This window comes from Odontomachus brunneus, unplaced genomic scaffold (assembly GCF_010583005.1).
Source record: "Odontomachus brunneus isolate Ranch 3 - 2012 unplaced genomic scaffold, Obru_v1 Obru_scaffold_044, whole genome shotgun sequence".
NCBI lineage: Eukaryota > Metazoa > Arthropoda > Insecta > Hymenoptera > Formicidae > Odontomachus > Odontomachus brunneus.
Genome location: NW_022639494.1, coordinates 1032158 through 1051112, shown reverse-complemented (window position 1 = coordinate 1051112; position 18955 = coordinate 1032158). Strand labels below are relative to the sequence as shown.

The 18955-nt window shown below is 45.9% G+C and overlaps 1 protein-coding gene across 1 annotated transcript in view; it reads right to left on the bottom strand.

The window, feature by feature from the left end:
• LOC116844649 (nucleolysin TIAR-like) overlaps positions 1–18955 on the bottom strand; it is a 106319-nt gene that overhangs the window by 4123 nt on the left and 83241 nt on the right. Inside the window, exon 3 of the mRNA XM_032816482.1 lies at positions 9894–9989. Within this exon, the coding sequence (XP_032672373.1) occupies positions 9894–9989 (96 nt within the window). The remainder of the gene's footprint in view (positions 1–9893; positions 9990–18955) is intronic.

Here is an 18955-nt window from a genome sequence, read left to right as displayed (position 1 = left end):
CTCTCTCTCTCTCTCTCTCTCTCTCTCCCCCCTTTCTCTTCTTTCCTTCTTCTCTCTCTCTCCATCTCTACGGCGCGGAGGGTAACTGCACCCCTCTTTTCGAGCCACCCTCCGTAATCGATCAATTGAAAATCGTTCGAACGACAATCGATTTCGAATCAATTGGAGCCACAGTGTAAAACTAACAGGATACGTATTTCTCCGGTCGCCACCCCGGCCCGCAGTCGACTTCCACTCCTCCAATTCCTCCATTTCTCCGTCGGCCCTCCTGCCGCTCTCGCGTCCCTTCACCCTCAACCCCTTCACGTCCCAACCACGAAACGAGACTACCCGTCCGCCCCCACCTCCCCCTCCCTCTTCCTCTCCTTCTCTTCCTCCTCCACCTCCTCCTCCTCTTACACATCCACCACCTCCTCTTCCACCCTGCTCTCCTCTGTCGCTCATCGTGCTCTCTATCCGCAAACCTTCTCGCGTGACTCTCCGTCCCTCTTTATCCTTCCTTTCATGCCGCCAGCCGTTCCGGCGCAGCGGTCGCCGGCTCTTTGTTTTTCATCGGGCGAACACAATTTTGGGTTACAGTTCATTCGATTCTCTTTTATTTAATTTCCATTAGAGGTTCTCTCTCAACGCGCGCGCACCGGCATCTGCCCGTTCTCCGTCTTTCTCGTTGATGCATCGGCCCTGAAGTCCCACCTTTGCCACTCTGTGCCAAATCACTCTTACCTCTCGCTCGCTCCCTTACGTACGACGCTTCGCCCGCGTCTGACTAAACGACTCTGTTACTACTGCGCCCACGTCCGTCCCATATAGCCGCGCGCTGTTCCATCGCTCGCGCGTAACGCACGCTTTGATCTGAATTGACTGCACGACGACAATCAGCAAATTTGCAACAATATAGATTTTCTCTTACCTTTGTTCGCTGCTTTCCGTTCAAATATTTCCGTGAGAATTAACGACGAGTAAAATTACCGCTCGAAGCTGTATATTGCAAGCGATTGTATGGGACGACTTTTCGGATATTTCCATTTTCCCCTTATTTCCTCCCGATGTTGCTTTTTCTTTGCACGTTCTACAGAATTAAGCGTGTCAAGCCACGACGTACTTGATAATTGAAATCGAACGGTCATGTAGTTCTCGACGACGCGAGCAGTCGCTCGGTTAAGAGATCTCTATACGGAGCTTCCAAGAATCCACTTTATATTCATCGTTACTTTTCCGGAAGAGATATCGACTCGATAGTTTTTAAATGGGAAAGGGAGGTGGCAGGAGAGAAATTATCGGTCATCATTAATTCTCATGTGCAAAGACAAACGTTAATATCCGCGAGAAAAGCTAGGGTAACAATGAAAATATAATTTTCCTATAGCCTGTGCTTTCTCGCGAAGAGAAAGGAAGCGAGGATGGTGGATGAGAAAAGAGATAGCGTGCATGACAGGACGGAAAAGGGGTATAGAGTTGGGTAAAGGAGCGATATAGGAGGGGGAAGTTAATGAAAAGCGTCTGACGAATAGACCAACTAATTGTATCTGAGAGGAATTAATAAAAACGCCTGACGGGCCGGCTGGCGTGTCGACGAGGGGGTGATTCTCCATCATTTATTTCATTTTTCTCAAAGTGCTGTCGCTTTTTTTTCCATCCTAGAGCACTCATATCCGCCTATCCTCCCATTTTATAACACACTATCTTCGCACAATAATCTTTCACATCTGAGACTGGATATTTCATTCCCCTCCCCCTCCCCTCACATCCGACATACGCGTAAAGTGCGATATCCAAGTTAATCGATACCAGCGTGTCTCTTGATCACTTCAGAGTCGCATACATCAACGACAACATTAATAGAGCCATCTACTGATTGCATGATCGTAACGGTCGATAATCGTGAAAAGAAGCTATGCTTCCGGCAACAAATAAGGGATTATCATCGTGAACCGTTTCTCGTGTAGTATTATTTAAACGGTAACACAGCAGAGAGAATGTGATATATCGCGTAGAATCAGTCTTAACGGGGAGTAATTCGCCCAACACCCATGTCGTAACGTTTCATTTGGCGTCGGTGAGACGTATCGATCTTAGGAGCGCGAAGTCGTAACGCGGTCATCGTAATCCACGTAGATGGATCGCCGTTTATTGGCGCGGGAAATCTTTGCAATTCGTCCGTCATTGAGTGCGGTCGCCGGTTTCGTAGAACGGCGGGGCTTTTTGCGCACTTGAACTCGGTCACACTAAATTTCTGGCCGGGTAGACTCCAAGTTGCGGCGAGCGGGAGACCAAAAATAATGGCCGCCACGGCTAAAACCAAAAATAATCGGGCGCCGCCTGCTGTTCCCTCACTAAATCACCGCTCTCGGTACTCGGTGACCAGTTTCCGTCTCTCCGCCTGCACCACGCGCTCCCACCCCACCTTCGTCCCTCGCGTCACTTGCCTTCGCCCCTACTATCGCGCTATCTCATTATTTACCTTAATTGGCGGCAATTAACAAATAATTAATTGCGAAACGCGCGGACGTAGCACACCTCCGAAATAATTGTTTGAAAACCTGCCGCGGAAAATTTTGTCTGCCGTTCAAGTCAGGACCGAGTGAGCGATACGCTACTAGAAAGTTATTACATCCGATTGCGACGACAAATTATGCACACGAGTGTGTGTATGCGTATGTGCGGGCGTATCGCGATATCACAAAGGATACGCGCGATCCAAAGTTTAAAGGAAGAAAAAACAAGGCAACGCGTCGAAATATAAATCGCAAATCCGTTTTGCAAACGGAGCTTTTTGCAGTCGGTGCTGCAAATGTGTTTTAGGATTACAAGAGTGATGGAATCTAACGCATCGTTCGCGTACACGTAAATCGCAATCCACAAATAGAGCATTTAACGGCAGCGCACCGCGCGAATCCTCATACAAAAGTAATAAATGGCGCAAAGTCGGGGGATTGTTGTATATTTGAATAAGAAAAAATCGCGCAAAGATTTGCTCTGACTTTTTCACCATTCGATTTATCGCGAGGATTCCAATTTTTGCGAGCACACGCCGAGAAGGATCCGCAACTTTTACGAGCGTAACGCTCAACGCTGTTACCGTATCTCAAAAACCGGCCGATTTTTGCAAAACGAAATAAACCGAAGCTTCGCACCTGTTTTCCGAGCGAGCGCACTCTTCTCCGAAAAAAGGATCTTCTCCAATGAATAAATTTCGTTTTATTGGCGGATATATGCTCGTTCCCCCGCGCGCCTCGTCTCTTCGTGTAAATCATATCCCGTCAAAAGGAAGTCTACATTTTCAATGCGCGCGTCCGGCATCGATATATAATCGAATATCTTTCGCGGCATTTACCAGCGGCTTTCTTCTTCTCCCTCCTCTCATCCTTTCTCTCCTTCTCTATCCTTCTCTATTTCGAGCAACTGCGCTTTTCATCGCGGCGAATGTTTTCTATAAAATCGCGAATAATCGTAAAATACGCCCGGCCACTGTCGCGTTTGTCTGGAGTAGAAAATCGCAACCTGGAAAAGTTGCATTCATCAGACACGTTTAGATTACGGCCGTGTGGCGGCATTACGCAGCAACGTTGTAACTGGTGCGCGTCGCGCGCGACGCTAAATAAAAACGTACGATAATAACAACATGCCGCGTGACGACGTGGAACGAGCCAGAAACGTCCGCAACGCTTTGGCAAATGCATCTGTCAGCGAGCGAAAGCGGCGCGGGAATGGCTTTCCTCCTCCTCCACCGCTGGCTTCGACACCCCCATCTACCCTCGAAAACCGTCCAGTCTGCGCCTCACCCATCCATTCGGCCCACCTCCCCCTCTCTCTCCCTCCTTCTCACCCTCCTCTCTCTCCCTTCGCTCAACGCCTCTCCCTCTGGCCCGTTTCATCTCACTTTCTCGCCATTCCCTCCGGCAATTACTATAAATCAGAATCGCAGTCAATATTTAATCCTCGTGGAATGGTGTTCGGCTCGGACGGAGGGGAGGAGGTTGGCGGACGAGCGGGCGGACTGCACGTTCAGTGGTGACCGCCGAGGTGCAGCGGGGGCTGATGCAACAATGCCAGTAATGCGATAAAATATACTACGTGTCGAGCCGGAGGGTAGAAGAGCCCGGGGGTAGGGAGGAGAGGAGGGAAGTGGGTGAAATGTCCACTGTTCGTGCCGCTGACCATCGTTCGTTCGACTCTCTCAACCATTTTCTCGATGGAGTAGTTTCAGATAACCATTCATCGAAAAGCCAGAAAACGCTAAGCGTTGGAAGAACGCAACCGCGGACGCTCGCGCCAAAGAATCGCGAAGATCGGTAATGAGACCCGCATCCGCGTGATCCTCCCTTACGATGTTTGTAAGTCGCGTGCGAGCGCGCTCGTTATATTACGTTTAGAGAGAAAGCATCGGAATGTTTCTTTTGTATACAAATAAGGATCGGGAAAAGTGGTTGCGATAATATACCTCGCGACATCTCCCATTCTTCGCATCCTTCGATCCAACAGCTTTACCTGCTCATTAAGCCGACATCTCGTTTTATTTACTGTTCAATCGTGAACAACAGTAAGAACTACGTAAAGAATGGATTCGACGGCGTCGATAACGCTGCAACTCAAATAAGTATTCTCCGTCGCTCTCGCGTCCAATTGTTCGCAATCGTCTAAACTCTCGTCGAATCGACGAGGCTCTCCTCGATCTCTCTTTAAAACAAGTAGCGGCTAATATTTACAATGCGAAGTGCAGTCGCGTGCCTCCCAACCATAAGACGGAATCGCAGCAACTTCTGTTTTATTAGACAAGTCGACCAGCGTACCAATCCCAATGTCATTATTGAAGTAATAGCGGTTCGTGACCTTATTACTGTCATTATTATTGCCATCACAGTGAGTTCGTACTGTTTCTAGATCGAACTGTCGTTATCTTAAAAATATCTTGATATCCTCTTCTGGGTACCTGTACTTATGGGCACGGCAACATTCATTAAATCAATTCGTCCCAACTCTCAACATATCAAGTGACGCGCTCGTTTGAACCACTGATAGGACATCTCTGACAATCGCATGGAAAACTTATGAAATGAAATAGTTTGAATTTACGTGATAAGGGAGACACAAGGCTAATTGATTACTGACAAATTGATAAATTGATAAGATGATTGATAAGTTGACAAAATCGATGATTTCTATTGTTTTTTAACAGATTTCAGAATTAAGCAAGTAGAGATTTCAAAGCCATCTTTGACATGTTTAAAAATCTTACTTGCTTAATGCGCGTAACTTACTAACTGTTACCGTTAATCGACACACATATTTCTAAGATCTCCGAAATTTAATGCATCTCCCCTGGAAAATTAGTCTGGCGATTTGTGAAAATCAGAAATCGATTGGTCCGCGTGTGCGACGCGTTGTCGGAAATGAGAGCGAGACGTTCGCAATGGAGATGAAGTGGCATGAAGGCAGGCCTCATTGTGGGCAGAAGAATGGAATCTCAAGGGTTGAGTCCTGGGGGAAATCAAAAGGCAGTGGGCCTCCGGGATAAACCAGCCAGATCTCAGTGGAGGTTCGCCAAAGTAGCTTGTCAATAACTTAAATCTCAATCGTAACTTGGTGCTCCCAACTGATTTCCGTTTCTGCGATTCGTATCTGCTTCTCGTCGATATTCATAGTTGACGTATCTTCCCACGCTCGAAAGAAGTACATACTTTCGGAAATATACTCATCCTCTGTGCTCTTCTTCCTCCCCCCCTTCTCTCTTTCTCTCTCTCCCCTTCCCTCCCTCCCTGCTTCATGTTCCTATATCGCGTATCTCCGCTGATAAGAAATATAACATAAAAACTTCATATAATCTACGTAAAATATATCTTCTTGTATATAAAGACATAATGACAAGATTATTTATTTAGATTAAATTATTAATTCGTAACGTTTATATTAATCGTTTATTCCTAGCAATTCATTTTACTTTACGTACAGATGATTCTTTAATATCACTTTAACCGACAAATTTCACTTGTAATCGAAGAGCTAGATTCCTTCCTTCACAGTAGACGGGACATTATTTCGTCGGATTTTTATTGGCTTTGCGAGTTGAATCGGAGAATGGCTGAAAGATTTTCGAGGGCAACCGAGGAGACAAAATATCGTAAGCACGACGCGTTGTACAATGTCCACCCACCCGCGGAGGTTGGCTTCTACCATTCATAACTTCGACACATTCTCTGTCAAAACGTTAGTGCAGATTGTCAACCGTTACATCACCAGCCATCGAGTACAAAGAGCGTGACGCCGGTAAACACGCTTCTATCCCCGCGTTTCTCTTTGAGCGCATTGTTCCGAAAGAGTGGAGGCTGCACCATAGATCGTTTCTTTCATCGAAGGCATAATGTCGCTCTGACTCCAAGTCAAATTGAAGTATTAGCAGCAGAACGGAATTAAGCGCCCTTAATCAAATAATTGGAGATTGTTACACAATAATGAAAGGAAACTTTGAACTAACTTTAATTTGCGTAGCTCCTTACGACTCTCACTGATTTGACTCGGCGTTCAAGACCTATTTGTTGAAAATCCTATCGTTCTTCATAATAGAGAGAATTTGGGTACTGCGATTTTTCTGTACATACCGTTTGTAAAAAACGTAGCAAAGAGTCAGCGGAGAAAGTAAAGCAATGTCTAAGTAATAGCATTCATTGAAGCTGTAACGATCGATTTCTATTGCTGGGATACTCCACGCACTTCACAAGCATGTTCCCAGCCTTGAGTGGGTATCAACATCCCGCGCTATATCCCCGATTGCTCGTGTTAAGAGATTGGTACAATTGTCAACCGAGTCGCGTTTCATAGTCCTCGGTCGGAAGACGCGCTGTACCGCTCGCAAACAAGACGACGATGGTATTCATAAACAAGGCGGAGAGTGAAGCTAAAGTAAAGTTACACGAAACTGCATACAGATATTGTTCCGTTCTTATTACCTGCGTTTCCTGCGCTGTATATGTGTGTACACATCTCTTAGAAATTGGAATTGGAAGATCATCCCATTCGTTATTTGATTACAGTGTCTGCTACGCCGCTGTACGATCGACCTCGAACTGCCAAAATTTCTCGCGAATCCAAGAAACGATTAAGCACGTTGAGAGAAGGTGCGTTGTTTTATTATTTGTCATCGACGTCGATCACGTATTTTGCATCCTTAATAATTACCAGGACGACGTGTTTGAGTCGAAAAAGAGAGGAAGAGGGAAAGAGAGAAGAGTCACGCGATTGCACGAGTAAATCGATAATCAAACGAAAGAAGCAGAGGAAGTAGTAAACAAGACGTATATACGTCCACCATTCGGGGTTACGATAGCGAAAGTTGGTAGAAACATCAACGTGGCATGCAATAAGTCCGCAAACAGGCGAAGAAGGATTTACATCTTCCTTAGTATTTGGAAGCTATTTACAGGCGGTGCATTACGGTGTAAAGTTCCGGGGCAATCGACGTTTCGATACATTACCAGCAAGAAAGACAAATGTTTCGCCCACGCGCAGGTAATTGATACTATCGGTATCGATTACCATTACCGCCGGAGCTAATTACCTCCGGCATCGTAATCGAATACAATGAGGTAAACAGCGGGCTATTCGCGTTGCAGACCAGCGCAACCGTAATGTCGTTTACACAAAGGTCCGCGCATTGGTCCACGTGCCTGCCACGGTCACACCGCCGCCGAAAACGCGGAGCCTCCGCGAATCGGCCGAAAATTAGACGCTGCAGATTGAGAAACGGGCCGCGCTGTATTAATAACCTCGGCCGGGAATTACTCGCCACGCACGATCGCGCCCGGTATAGCGTTCCACGGCGAAGTCACGAGCAAGTATAATTCGAGCTAATGCGGAGACTATACTGTATGGGGCTTACCAGAGGACGGGGGTAGAAACAGTGGCGGCGGAGCGGCTGCGAAGGGGGTAAATTCAGTGGTGTGGGACACGGGTAGGTAAGTAAAGTAAAGTCGGCGGCTGTATCGCGCTTAAACTTGGGGGTTAATTCCCCTCGTTACATAGCGAAATGCCGGCGCGCTTTCCTTAGCGATCGCGCCGCTCGGCTGCATGCTTAGGACCGCAATGCGGAATAGGTACTCCGCTGCGCATAAGAAATTCTTCTTTTGGCCGAACTTCTGCCCCGACTTACTTCCGAATTCCTTTCAGCTTGCCAGGTTGCTGGTGGCGTTTGTAAGAATTTTATTCTCCGCGACGCTAGAAATCTCGCGAGGTCTTAATGGGAAATAAGAAGTCTGCTTGGCACGAAAGGAGATCGCTGCTGCGATTATCACTGCCGCGAACAACGGCGAACTCTATGTTTCATTGCGCTTCTTAATTACGGCCACTTTCTGCGACCGCTACGATTGTATACGGGCGATCTAATGATCGATTAGATCGTGTATCTTGTTCTGGTACCGGTAATATTCGTGAAAGAAGAGAGAAAAGAAAAAAATAGTTTCAGCAAGCGTATCTCTCTCCCTCGCCATAAATCTGTACATTCGAACCGAAATGAGAAACTATAAGGAGCAACCATTTTTCAGGAAAGTTCGGCTAGCACGATCGCGCTCTACTTACGCCCGCCGAAGTACGACACACGCAGAAACGTGCGGCGGGCGGTGCACGAAGCGAGGGGGGAATGACGAGTGAAAGGGGTTAGTCTGCCACATTAGTTGGCATATCCAAGTTCCAGGCATCCAATCTATTACGACCAGTTCGGCATTAGTAATGTGTCGGCGGTAATAGCGAACTCGACGGTTCTTCGGAGGGGCACGCGGAAAGACGGGAGCTGAAGGAGAATAGGGATAGAGAGCGAATAGAAAGGAGAGGAACAGAGAGAGTGTGCATAATCAGAGAAAGACAGAGGCAGAGAGAAGAAGAGAGAGTAGGTGAGAGAGGAAGAGAAATAGAGAGAGAGAGAGAGAACGAGCTTACCTGCAAGGAGTCGCTAGAGGGTGACTGTGGCGTGGAAGGTAGCACTAGGATTCCCGAAGAGTGTTCGGTGGCCAGGGGATAGGCGGTCGGAGAGGATCGCGGGGTAGGCGCGCACGACATCAAAACTTGCTTGAGCGAATCTAAACTAACCGAGTAACTCTCCGCGTTACGGGCTGCGATATACGTCGCAGTGGGATGGCGAATTGGAGGGTGTTGATGGTAGTGGTAGTGTATATGAAATGGAGGCCGCGGCGGTCGTAGAGCGAGAGAAGGAAGCGAGGTCAGGAAGGACCGTGGAGATGAGCGAGAGAACGAGCGAATAGGCACCGGGAAGCGGGGGAGAAACCGAGTAAGAGCAGGTGAAGAAGCGGCGGGAGGTGCATGGTAATAGAAGAGCAATGGAGGAGAATGAAGTAACTCGCGCGTATATATCGTGTAGCATGTATAATTCTGACCACATCCCACCAAACTATGACATATTCGAGCATTAGCTATTCCAGCCGGATCCCAATACCTTCTCTCAACCTCTGGCGGACCCCCCGAGCGCGGGCCCGCTTCCCCCCCGACCGCAGACTTGTCCCTGCGCGCTACCATCGTTGATTCAACCGCCGCCGACGTTCCCTGCGAGCACTGCTGGTAACCGTCAACTGGCGAACTTTAACTGCACGTGGAATTCGAATATGACGCGGGAAGACGGGAGAGAGAACGTGAGAGGAAAGACGAAAACGACGAAACGCGCCTTATGGTCAAACGTGTATTATTCTATTCTACATCGATGTAACGCGGTACAATTTTTCCGCGTAACTTATTTTTCACCGTACCCCTGACGTAATTGTTCAACTATGATCCAGACGAGATCGTTGTTTCGAAAATAAACGGCGAGTAATGCATCAGAAGCGTCAACAAAAGCGAAGATGCTTCGCAAAGAAGCGAAGAAATTGGTGAAATCAGCGGGTAGTTTTGCTTACCTTCTCTAGGAAGAGACGCTGATTGAGAGCCGTTAGCGCCGCGGAAGCTGCCGCGTGGTCCGCGAACTCCACGAACGCATAGGGATCGTTTCTAGGCTGGAACAATCCATTGAGAGATACTATGTATTCAGATATTGCGTTTATTGCGCGATCAATATAATCGTCGTCGCACCTATCTCAAAGCTTAACTTTTTTGTGCACGCTGTAAACTTCTCCGCGCATAAAGTACTCTTAAAGATATCTCTGAACATCTGTAGGAAGAATTTACATTATGTATATATATAGCATATTTAACTGTGTATATATATATATATATATATATATATATATATATATATCACATTCGCCAATCTTTTTTTAATTAATAACTAAGAATTTTACGTAGTTATTCACAAAATGGTAGATAAATTTTTTGCTCAGTTAACCTAATCTATGCGTACACTAAACGAGTACATGTTATCATCAAACATCTTGTATATTCCACAATAATGTAGATTCATCTCAAGCACCCGCGTCGCTAAAGGACAACGTGTGTACACACAGAGGAAAGGGGGTGCGCTATCAGTGTCGGCTATCATCGCGAAGAAATATAGGATAAGGCACTTTTATTAAAAGCATATATCGTGACGTACAGAAAACAAAAGTCAAAGAGCACGCAATATTTTGAGGATATGCAGGAAACATTGCTAGATTTCTCGAAATGATGGACAGGAGTAAAGTCCTACAGTGATTTAAAGCCACTCATCGAGCCTCACGAACGAATAAATTCAAGGTTCCGCGTCCTTTATTTCGCTCGCTCGGATTTCTACCATCTCACTCGTGACATTAATGCGACAACTTTATGCGATTGCACAGTAAAAGGCGAGAGAGCTACGATAGCGAGTATCGAAGGAATCACGCACAAAAAAACGAGAGGTCCATTCGACCGAACGTTTTCGCGTATTACAGCGATTACGTGCGGCATTACGCTTCATTAAAAGTCCGTGTCAGAAACTGTTGATAATTCGATTAACCAGCGAGAGTCGGGAAATTACGCGTGTCTGTGTCGACATTGATAATGACCAGATTAGCGTGTTGGAAGGCCTCCAAAGCGGCAACAGGGATTTCTTCAGCGACTTAACGGCATACGCAACCTGTTGTCTAGTCTGAATAGGCGTACAGTAGATAAGATACGCGTTAAATGAACGTCATAAAGCTTATCTTGCAGTAGTGCGCTTGCATTTATTTGCTAGATACACACAAGATAGATATACACGAACGTTGTACACAGCGAGATACATGACGTGATTCAACAATCTTGATATAGACAGTTTGTCTTCGCGTCGATGCCTTTCGAGAAAGAGAGAGAGAGAGAGAGAGAGAGAGAGAGAGAGAGAGAGAGAGAGAGGACAGAAGTATGTGTGTTATTTCTTCATAACGTAATCCATAACGATGCGATCGAGTGTCTGAAGTTTCGACTTTCGCGGATCTTTTTTATCCTCCTCTGTCCGACATAGTCAGCGTCGTTCCTCCTCTCTCCCCTTCCTCCAGAAACTGGCGGCGGCTTAACGTCGAAAAATAGGTGATAATGGGAAAACGCAGCTGCACGTAAGTTAATTACAAGCAGGTACTTGCGGAGGTACTAATTACTTATTGTAACTTTTGCGTTAATTGCTCCCGGTAATTGCTCTCGGTGGTAATTGGCTGTCCTGCGTTTACCTGGGCGACTCCGCGGTGGCCGCGGCACGGGCAATAAAATTCCGTCATCGAAATCGCCACGTTGAAATCGTGTTTACTTACACGTTGAATTTCCTGTAACTTGGCGCGATGTCTTGGGACTGTTTCGTGCCGCGAGGGGACGCGATGGATAACGTCTCGAGCCGGACCCGAGCGTCGAACGTTCAATTTCACGAGTTAGGAGCTCGAAAATTATCGCAAACTCGTTTAATGAGGCTGCAATTAGGCTTTCAATTACTTTAATGCAATAACGTTGTCTTCGTTTATACTAGTCCGTCGAAGACAACGAAACTTGCGAGAGAAATGAGAAAAGAATAAACTTGTTTCAACAAACGCGGCAATATCCTTGTTACAACGGCGTATGATTTAGTCGAGATGAAGCGTTCCGGGTTCTTTCCCACGTTTCTGAATATCGCTACGAATTTGCATCTCTTCCGTGCAATGTAACGTTCGGGTTGGACTTTGCTGGAGAGTGCTGTGTGTGTATGTGTGTGTTTCGGTAATCTCTCCAAAACGTTCTGTAACACTCTTTGATCCAACGGCTATTTTTACATAAAAAATAGCTAGGATCTGTTATTATTTACGAGCGCTGCACATTATTCGGAAAATATGCGATATTTGGCGCCATTCATTTGCGGCGTCCATTAATCTGGACAATGAAAATTGGCTCGCATTTCAAAAAGATATTCCCTCGCTATATCCCCGTTATTCCCGCCTACCTTAACTTCATTGTCCGTTGAAACGCCGTTTTCGACTACAGCGTAACGTATTTTTTATTATAACTTGCGGATTACTCGGTTCGCATTGTAGGGCATTACGAACGCATCACGAAATGCTTTCAGCCGCGGACTGTACGTTGCCGTTCGCAGCACAGCATATGTTTATGAAGATAATAACGTAAAACGTCACGATTATTATACTTCCATGTGCTCGCACATGATTCGTAACCAGCATTTAAATATCAAGATGAGCACAATGTACTTATTGGAATATTGCGCGTATACACTTTGCTGGACTTTTGATTAAACAACCTTGCTGTTGTACTCGCTCGATCGTCTCTTTTCCACGGGCGATACATTATCACGATATTACCGGGACGCGAACGAAAGAATAACCATCATCATTCGTTAGTTAAGTAGTGCGCAAGACAAACGGCAAACTACGGCGGTGCGGTTAATTTATGTTGAGGATAAAGTCTGTACGTTCCGCGCCTCCAAGCGCCAAAGAACTCGAGAAAACTCTCTAAACAGGGACCGGCGTAAATCAGCCTACCGGAATGGGAGTGTGCGCTATATGCTATCATTCGTTTCGCCGTTGTAGGCAATCGGCCGCCCCCGCCGGCAGTAGATACAGCCGAGCTCCTAACGGCCAGCAATATCGACAGATATTGACAGAGCGGTGTAAGGTGCGATCCGGCGGCGGTCCCGCGTTTCGGTGATGGCGCGCATTAGCCTCGCTGTTTGTATTTGGACAGAGAGAAACGTTGGCCATTGTAATTAGGCACGACACATCGCGCCCCTGGGACCCAACCGCCAGGCTCCTCCGCTCTATACGCGCCCTCGATCATTCGGTCCGCCGTGTACTAAATTTCACTCTTTGCTCTCGCAAGCCAGAACTCGTTAGCGTCTTTTCGACCATAAATAAAGAACGCATGAAGAGGGAGATTCGTAGCGCTTCCGGGGAGACGCACGAGACCAGTTTCCATTAAACCGCTTCGCAGCATTTCCAACGAAATGTCGGCTTGAGATACTCCACCTCATAATTGGTTGTCTTAATTACATAGAGTATGTCAAAAGAAATGACACCATCACATGGTTATCTTCCAAAATATTTAAAGGATCTTCAAAAAATATTTTAAAAATTTTAAAAGATTACTAAAAACACTCGTGCATGCGTATTCATCTATTTTAGGTATCTCTGAGCTTTTTTATTACAAATCCCTATACTCAGAATATTAAATTTTATTTTCAGCAAAGAGACGTACTTCTTTGAGTCTCGCAACGTGATATCAGTAAGAAAATTCATAGTGCGCGCTTTGGCGCGGCTGGATTTTATAATATAAGGAGAGAGAGCCCTGTTATACAATAGCCGTCAACTATACGGCTTAGGATCAGATATGCACACATCCATACACGGGATTCGTGCTAGTGTTGACGGTGATGGTGTGGCGATGCGTGGAAGTATGGCGTGGCTAGTATGGTGCTGTCTGAACGGTGGCGGAGAGTGCTCGGGGACCGTCGAGCTAAATCACTCCCTAATGGATCGAGCCGCTAATCTCTGATAGACTGCATGCTACCAGGGTTCCTCTCCTCGTTCTGCTGTATACTCCCTCTCGTATTCCCCTACGCTCACGTTACATCACCCCCGCTTTGTACGTCGAACTACGCGTCGATGCAACGGAATCAAACTTGCGTGCGTTGAAGGGCGCAACGTAACAACGTACAGCGAGAGAAAAAATGTTATAAACAATCGTTGCAAGGCGCGTCCTGTAAAATTTCATTGCGCGCGAATCCGTTTTAACGCATCCTCTGTGCGAGACTTGCTTCAGACAATTGTTTATTCATCAATATGTTTTGCTATCGTTCAGATATATATATAGTAAGTTATAATAGTCATTTATTATTTGAAATATGCATAGAGGAGCGTAAATGCGAATAGTACAGGATTGCATTATATGAAAACATCGCGCGTTACTATATATAATAAAACTAGCACTTTCATATGTTATATGTCCATTATGTTATGCTAATAGCAACAATTGAGGACCGAGATCTATTCGCGTCGAATAATTATATCGTGATTATCTTCCGTAATTAATGCGCGAAACATGTTTTCCATAGTTCAGACCGCATCGTGGACGTCGGTCTGAAAAGCGAATGCGGGAAATGAATAAAATAAGAAGAGCGCTGGCAACGTATCGCGTGGTAAAAACTAAACGTCGGAGTATTCGAGTTTTGTGGAGCACAGGCCGCAAGCTTAAAAAGCCACCTCAGAAAAATTTCGGAATAAAATACCGCTACGGTAACTACGTCACGCGACGTAACATTCCATAGAGACCTCCAGACGGGAAAGAAACTTTCGCGCGCTTGGAGTGCTCTGTGCCGCAAAATTTATTTTTTCTCTCTCTCTCTCTCTCTCTCTCTCTCTCTCTCTCTCTTCTCCCTCTTCCCCCCTCCTCTTCCCTACCGGCACAAATGCGACTACACGCGCATCGCGTCGAAAATACACTGAGTCGCGTACACCCTCACGGTGGAATCCACACGACGCACTCGACGAAGTTGGCGTGTCGGCAGATAGTAAATCCACCCTCTCCTGCGCGAGACCTGCATAAAATTTTGCAAACAATCAATTAGTCCGTAGGAAGCTTCGATAATCCGTCCGGTCAATTTGGAGGACGGTTGAATCTGAAACTTCCTCTCACGGAAGCGACCAGGAAGCCACTATACAAGGGATAATAGGGTAATCCCTACCCTTATCGTATTTCCGATTGTGCGAATTGCTGTGTGTTGAATATTAATTTAGCCGTACAAAAATTCCTGTATATATTGTGTGACATTTTGTGGGTTATTAAAGTCAGTAAGCTGGCCGATCTGATTGCAACGTGCATTGCAAATTGAATGACGAGCGCACGCTAAGTTGGTTTTGGTAGCATCGGTCCTGTGTAGCGACCGTATTAGCTGCGAAATTGTCATTCGCTTCGGTGTCGTCGTTCGTACGTGTAAGATCGATAAAAAGACACGTAGATCGAACAATCCGAAATTCATCGTCGAGTGTCAAATTAATACTGACACCCCTAAACAATCCGAAACGACCTACGTTTCGAACGCAATCCTCTGTGGAAGGAAGTGCTTCCAATATTTGTCGCGACTACAACTCGCGTATAAGCCAAAGCTGCTGGCCGCTCGCGGAAATATTTAACGAATATTTGTTTAAGTGTGCTAATCGATGAAAAGTCACGGGGTTTCCCGTAATATCGTGCTGTCGGTGAAATAAAGTTTTACTCGGCTATACGACTCGCCCCAGTTTCGTCTGCGTTCCGTTAGGTGCGAGAAGAGTGAAATCGTGCAGTAAGATGGGCAAGGCCGGACGGACCGAAATCTGGCCAGGCGATCTTTACTACCGAAAATCCATTATTTTCCCCATTAGATCGTCCGTCCCGATCTTCCGGGGCGGGCATTTTCGTTTAGCAGTTTTTCTTCCGATTCACGTCGTTTATGACTAACCCCACCTCCGGGGACACCGTCATCCACCATTCCGTGCCGTGTACTCCGTACTATCTCGCACCTTCAAAAGCACTGGCTCGCGCGAGCTTCAAGCTAGGGAATCTCGTCGATCTCGTTTCTACTTCCACCTTTGCTAGTTTTTATAGCCGCCGCTTACCGTAGAGCGTAAGCAAAACAGTTCGCCTACCTTGCCGTCACGGCTTTTTTCCGCGTTGAGAGTTTAAAGCGGATCGTTTGGCGCGAAGAACCGCACGAAGACTCTCGCATTTCCGTGCTAAAACAGATATTCCGAGATATCGAACGCGGAAGGAAGCGACACAGATAACATCTTTAATGTTGAAGAGTTGCATCGCTGATGCTTTAACGCTTGAATAATCAAGATGCGCTTAAAGCACCTGCAATTCGCTGACTAGAAGCTTGCAATAACCGAAGGCAATCCCGAGTCAAAATTTTCGTTCTATTTACAGCCTTATTATTCCTTTCAACTACTATTTTGATACTCTGAAACCTACGTCTTTTGATTCTATTTAATCTTAACTATTAACTAATCGAAATTTTAATTTAATTTGATTGAAACATTTAATCGTATATAAATTTTAGTTGCAATCTAGGACGGTGTATTCCATAAAGTGATGTTATCTAGCTTGATAAAAACGGACTTGACGTATCGAGCAGACTGATTAATTAGGTTCGTCATTAAGAAAACAATTCGCTCGTATCTCTCACGGTCGCGACAAATAGTCGCGTTATCTTCAAGATCGTAAAACGATTACGAATAATCGTTACCGCGTCACAGTCTCATTATTTCGTAAGTATCCGAAAATGGCTTTACACGGAATATTCATAAACTGTGTAGATGAGTATCACTAATAACGAGAAGTGACTTATGGAAAAGCTCAAACACGGCGTCATAGGCTACAATTTAGACAAGACTGATATTGCACTCGTAAAGATTCGTTTCCTGATACGACTGCATATCACGTTTTCCTTAATGGCTTTACACATGAATTGGCGGTTACGCGAGGTATCCATGCTCTGAATTGTTCGAACATTACGAGACGCTATATGTAAAATTATGTTCGCGTATTAAAATTACACATTTTAAATATTGCGAGTTTTGCGTGCAGCGGGGTACGTGTTAAGTTTTTCGAATGTGCACACGTGAAAATATTACCGCGGTGCGAGTCAATAGTGTTTCATGATAATCGATATATTTAATGTTTCATTAAAATTTTACATTTACATACACGATACTCGCATGCTCATTACATAAAAACACCGATGATTTAAATCGTTTTATGTCAAATTTAACGCAGTGCTGGTCTCCTTATTGCAAATAGTTTGTCCCTGAAAGCATATTTCCATGTACGATTTTATTATTAAACAACTCATGGATGAACACATTAACGATAAAACGAAGCGGAACGCCGTTAAGAGCTCCCATGTTAGCCGTAACGCAAACGATAAAAGCGTGAATTACGTCATCCTGCGACCTTTTTACGCTCTTCTTCCGACATATAACCTAAAGTTAACGAATACATGCATATGCGCACACGTGAGCTTTTTACTTGCTACACTAAGTACGTTACAAACCCAGACGAAAGGTATTATTACGCAAATAACGGGAAACCTATGTAAAAGAGAAACCCGTCGCATTTTCTTTTCCTATTGTTTCTTCCTTTGTTTCGTATATTCATTTATTTCCAAAAATATCGTTCCTTTTTATTTGAACAACACAGACAACACATTGGGAATAAATAAATGCGTAACAGTGATAAAAATCGTCGTGGAGTAAGTAATATAATTTCCGGGCAACTTTTTCGTGCTGATTCGCCGACTGCGACAATATCGCGACTCTCGCACGGGGTTGACTGCACCCTGGTGTGTACGGAGCTGACTACACCCTGGTGCGCACAACGACCACGACGACGAGGACGACGACGACGGCACGATACGACACACAGGTGTAAAATATTATGAAAATACATAATATCTGATGATGGTTAAGCCGCGGATATGGGACGGGAGCTGTCGGATACTGCCGCCCACACTCCGCCCACCGGGAAACAGGCTTTTATGGGGTTTTTATAACGTCGCGTTACTGTGTAGATGGTACGAGGTCGTGCATAACATTTGGCCCCCGAACTCCCCCCGAACCAGAAAGCAAAAAGTAGTAATGAAAAATGGCTGCGCCGCGGTGTGTTTGAATGCTCGCATTATGGACTGTATCTAAAATGGGTCTCTCGGCAGGCAACGCCTGTCATTCACTTCGTTTTAGGGGTGCGAATGTGTGTGCAGACGCGGCGAGATAAAACGTACGTGACTTTTACCTGGAAAGCGCACGCACATGTTCTTTTTTAAGGCCGCGCTACTATTTCCAAATACGCCCGGAGAGTAATCCCAGCCGCCGCGCACACGGCAGGTCCTTCATTAGCCAGGCGCGGGCAACGTGTAAGCTTGCAGAATTATTCAGCGCGAAGGTCAAATTCGGGTTACGCGCGTTATTTCATGCGTGTATGTGTGTGCTTGTGCGTGTAAAAGGAAAGAGCGACGCGCGGCGCACCAAGTTACGAGACCGTTACGAACTAACTCGTTCGCGGTCGCATTAATAAGCGGCGTCGATGATATTCTCGAGGTGAATCGCGCCGGGGCGTTACGGTCAATATCAGAACCAGATTCGCTACATTCCGCATCAATTGAACTGCAATACCAGGTCACCGGCGTGACATAAAAGTGCGTCGTTTTAGCAAATAATTACTGTCATAACCGGTACCCTTTATCCAACCGGTATTGATCGTGCATGCCGCGCGGTTCCACAGCAAGGTGTAACTACAACGTTGTTCCACAACGTGCGCCAATTAAATTCCAAAGTAATGGCTCGCAACGAGCTATCCATACGGTTTTCGTACACGTTGGATACAGCGCAAATAATACACGCAACGCCGCGATACGCTATATGCCAATTAGAGACCGGGGTAATTGCCTGCGAGCGACTGCGCGCTTTTTATGCACAGAACTGCCCACGTACGATCGGCTGTCGCGTTGTAACGACCAGGGCCACATTGGAATGCGACGCGCGAGGAGACGCGCGCGGATTACCGATTATCATATAAGACAGGTTTC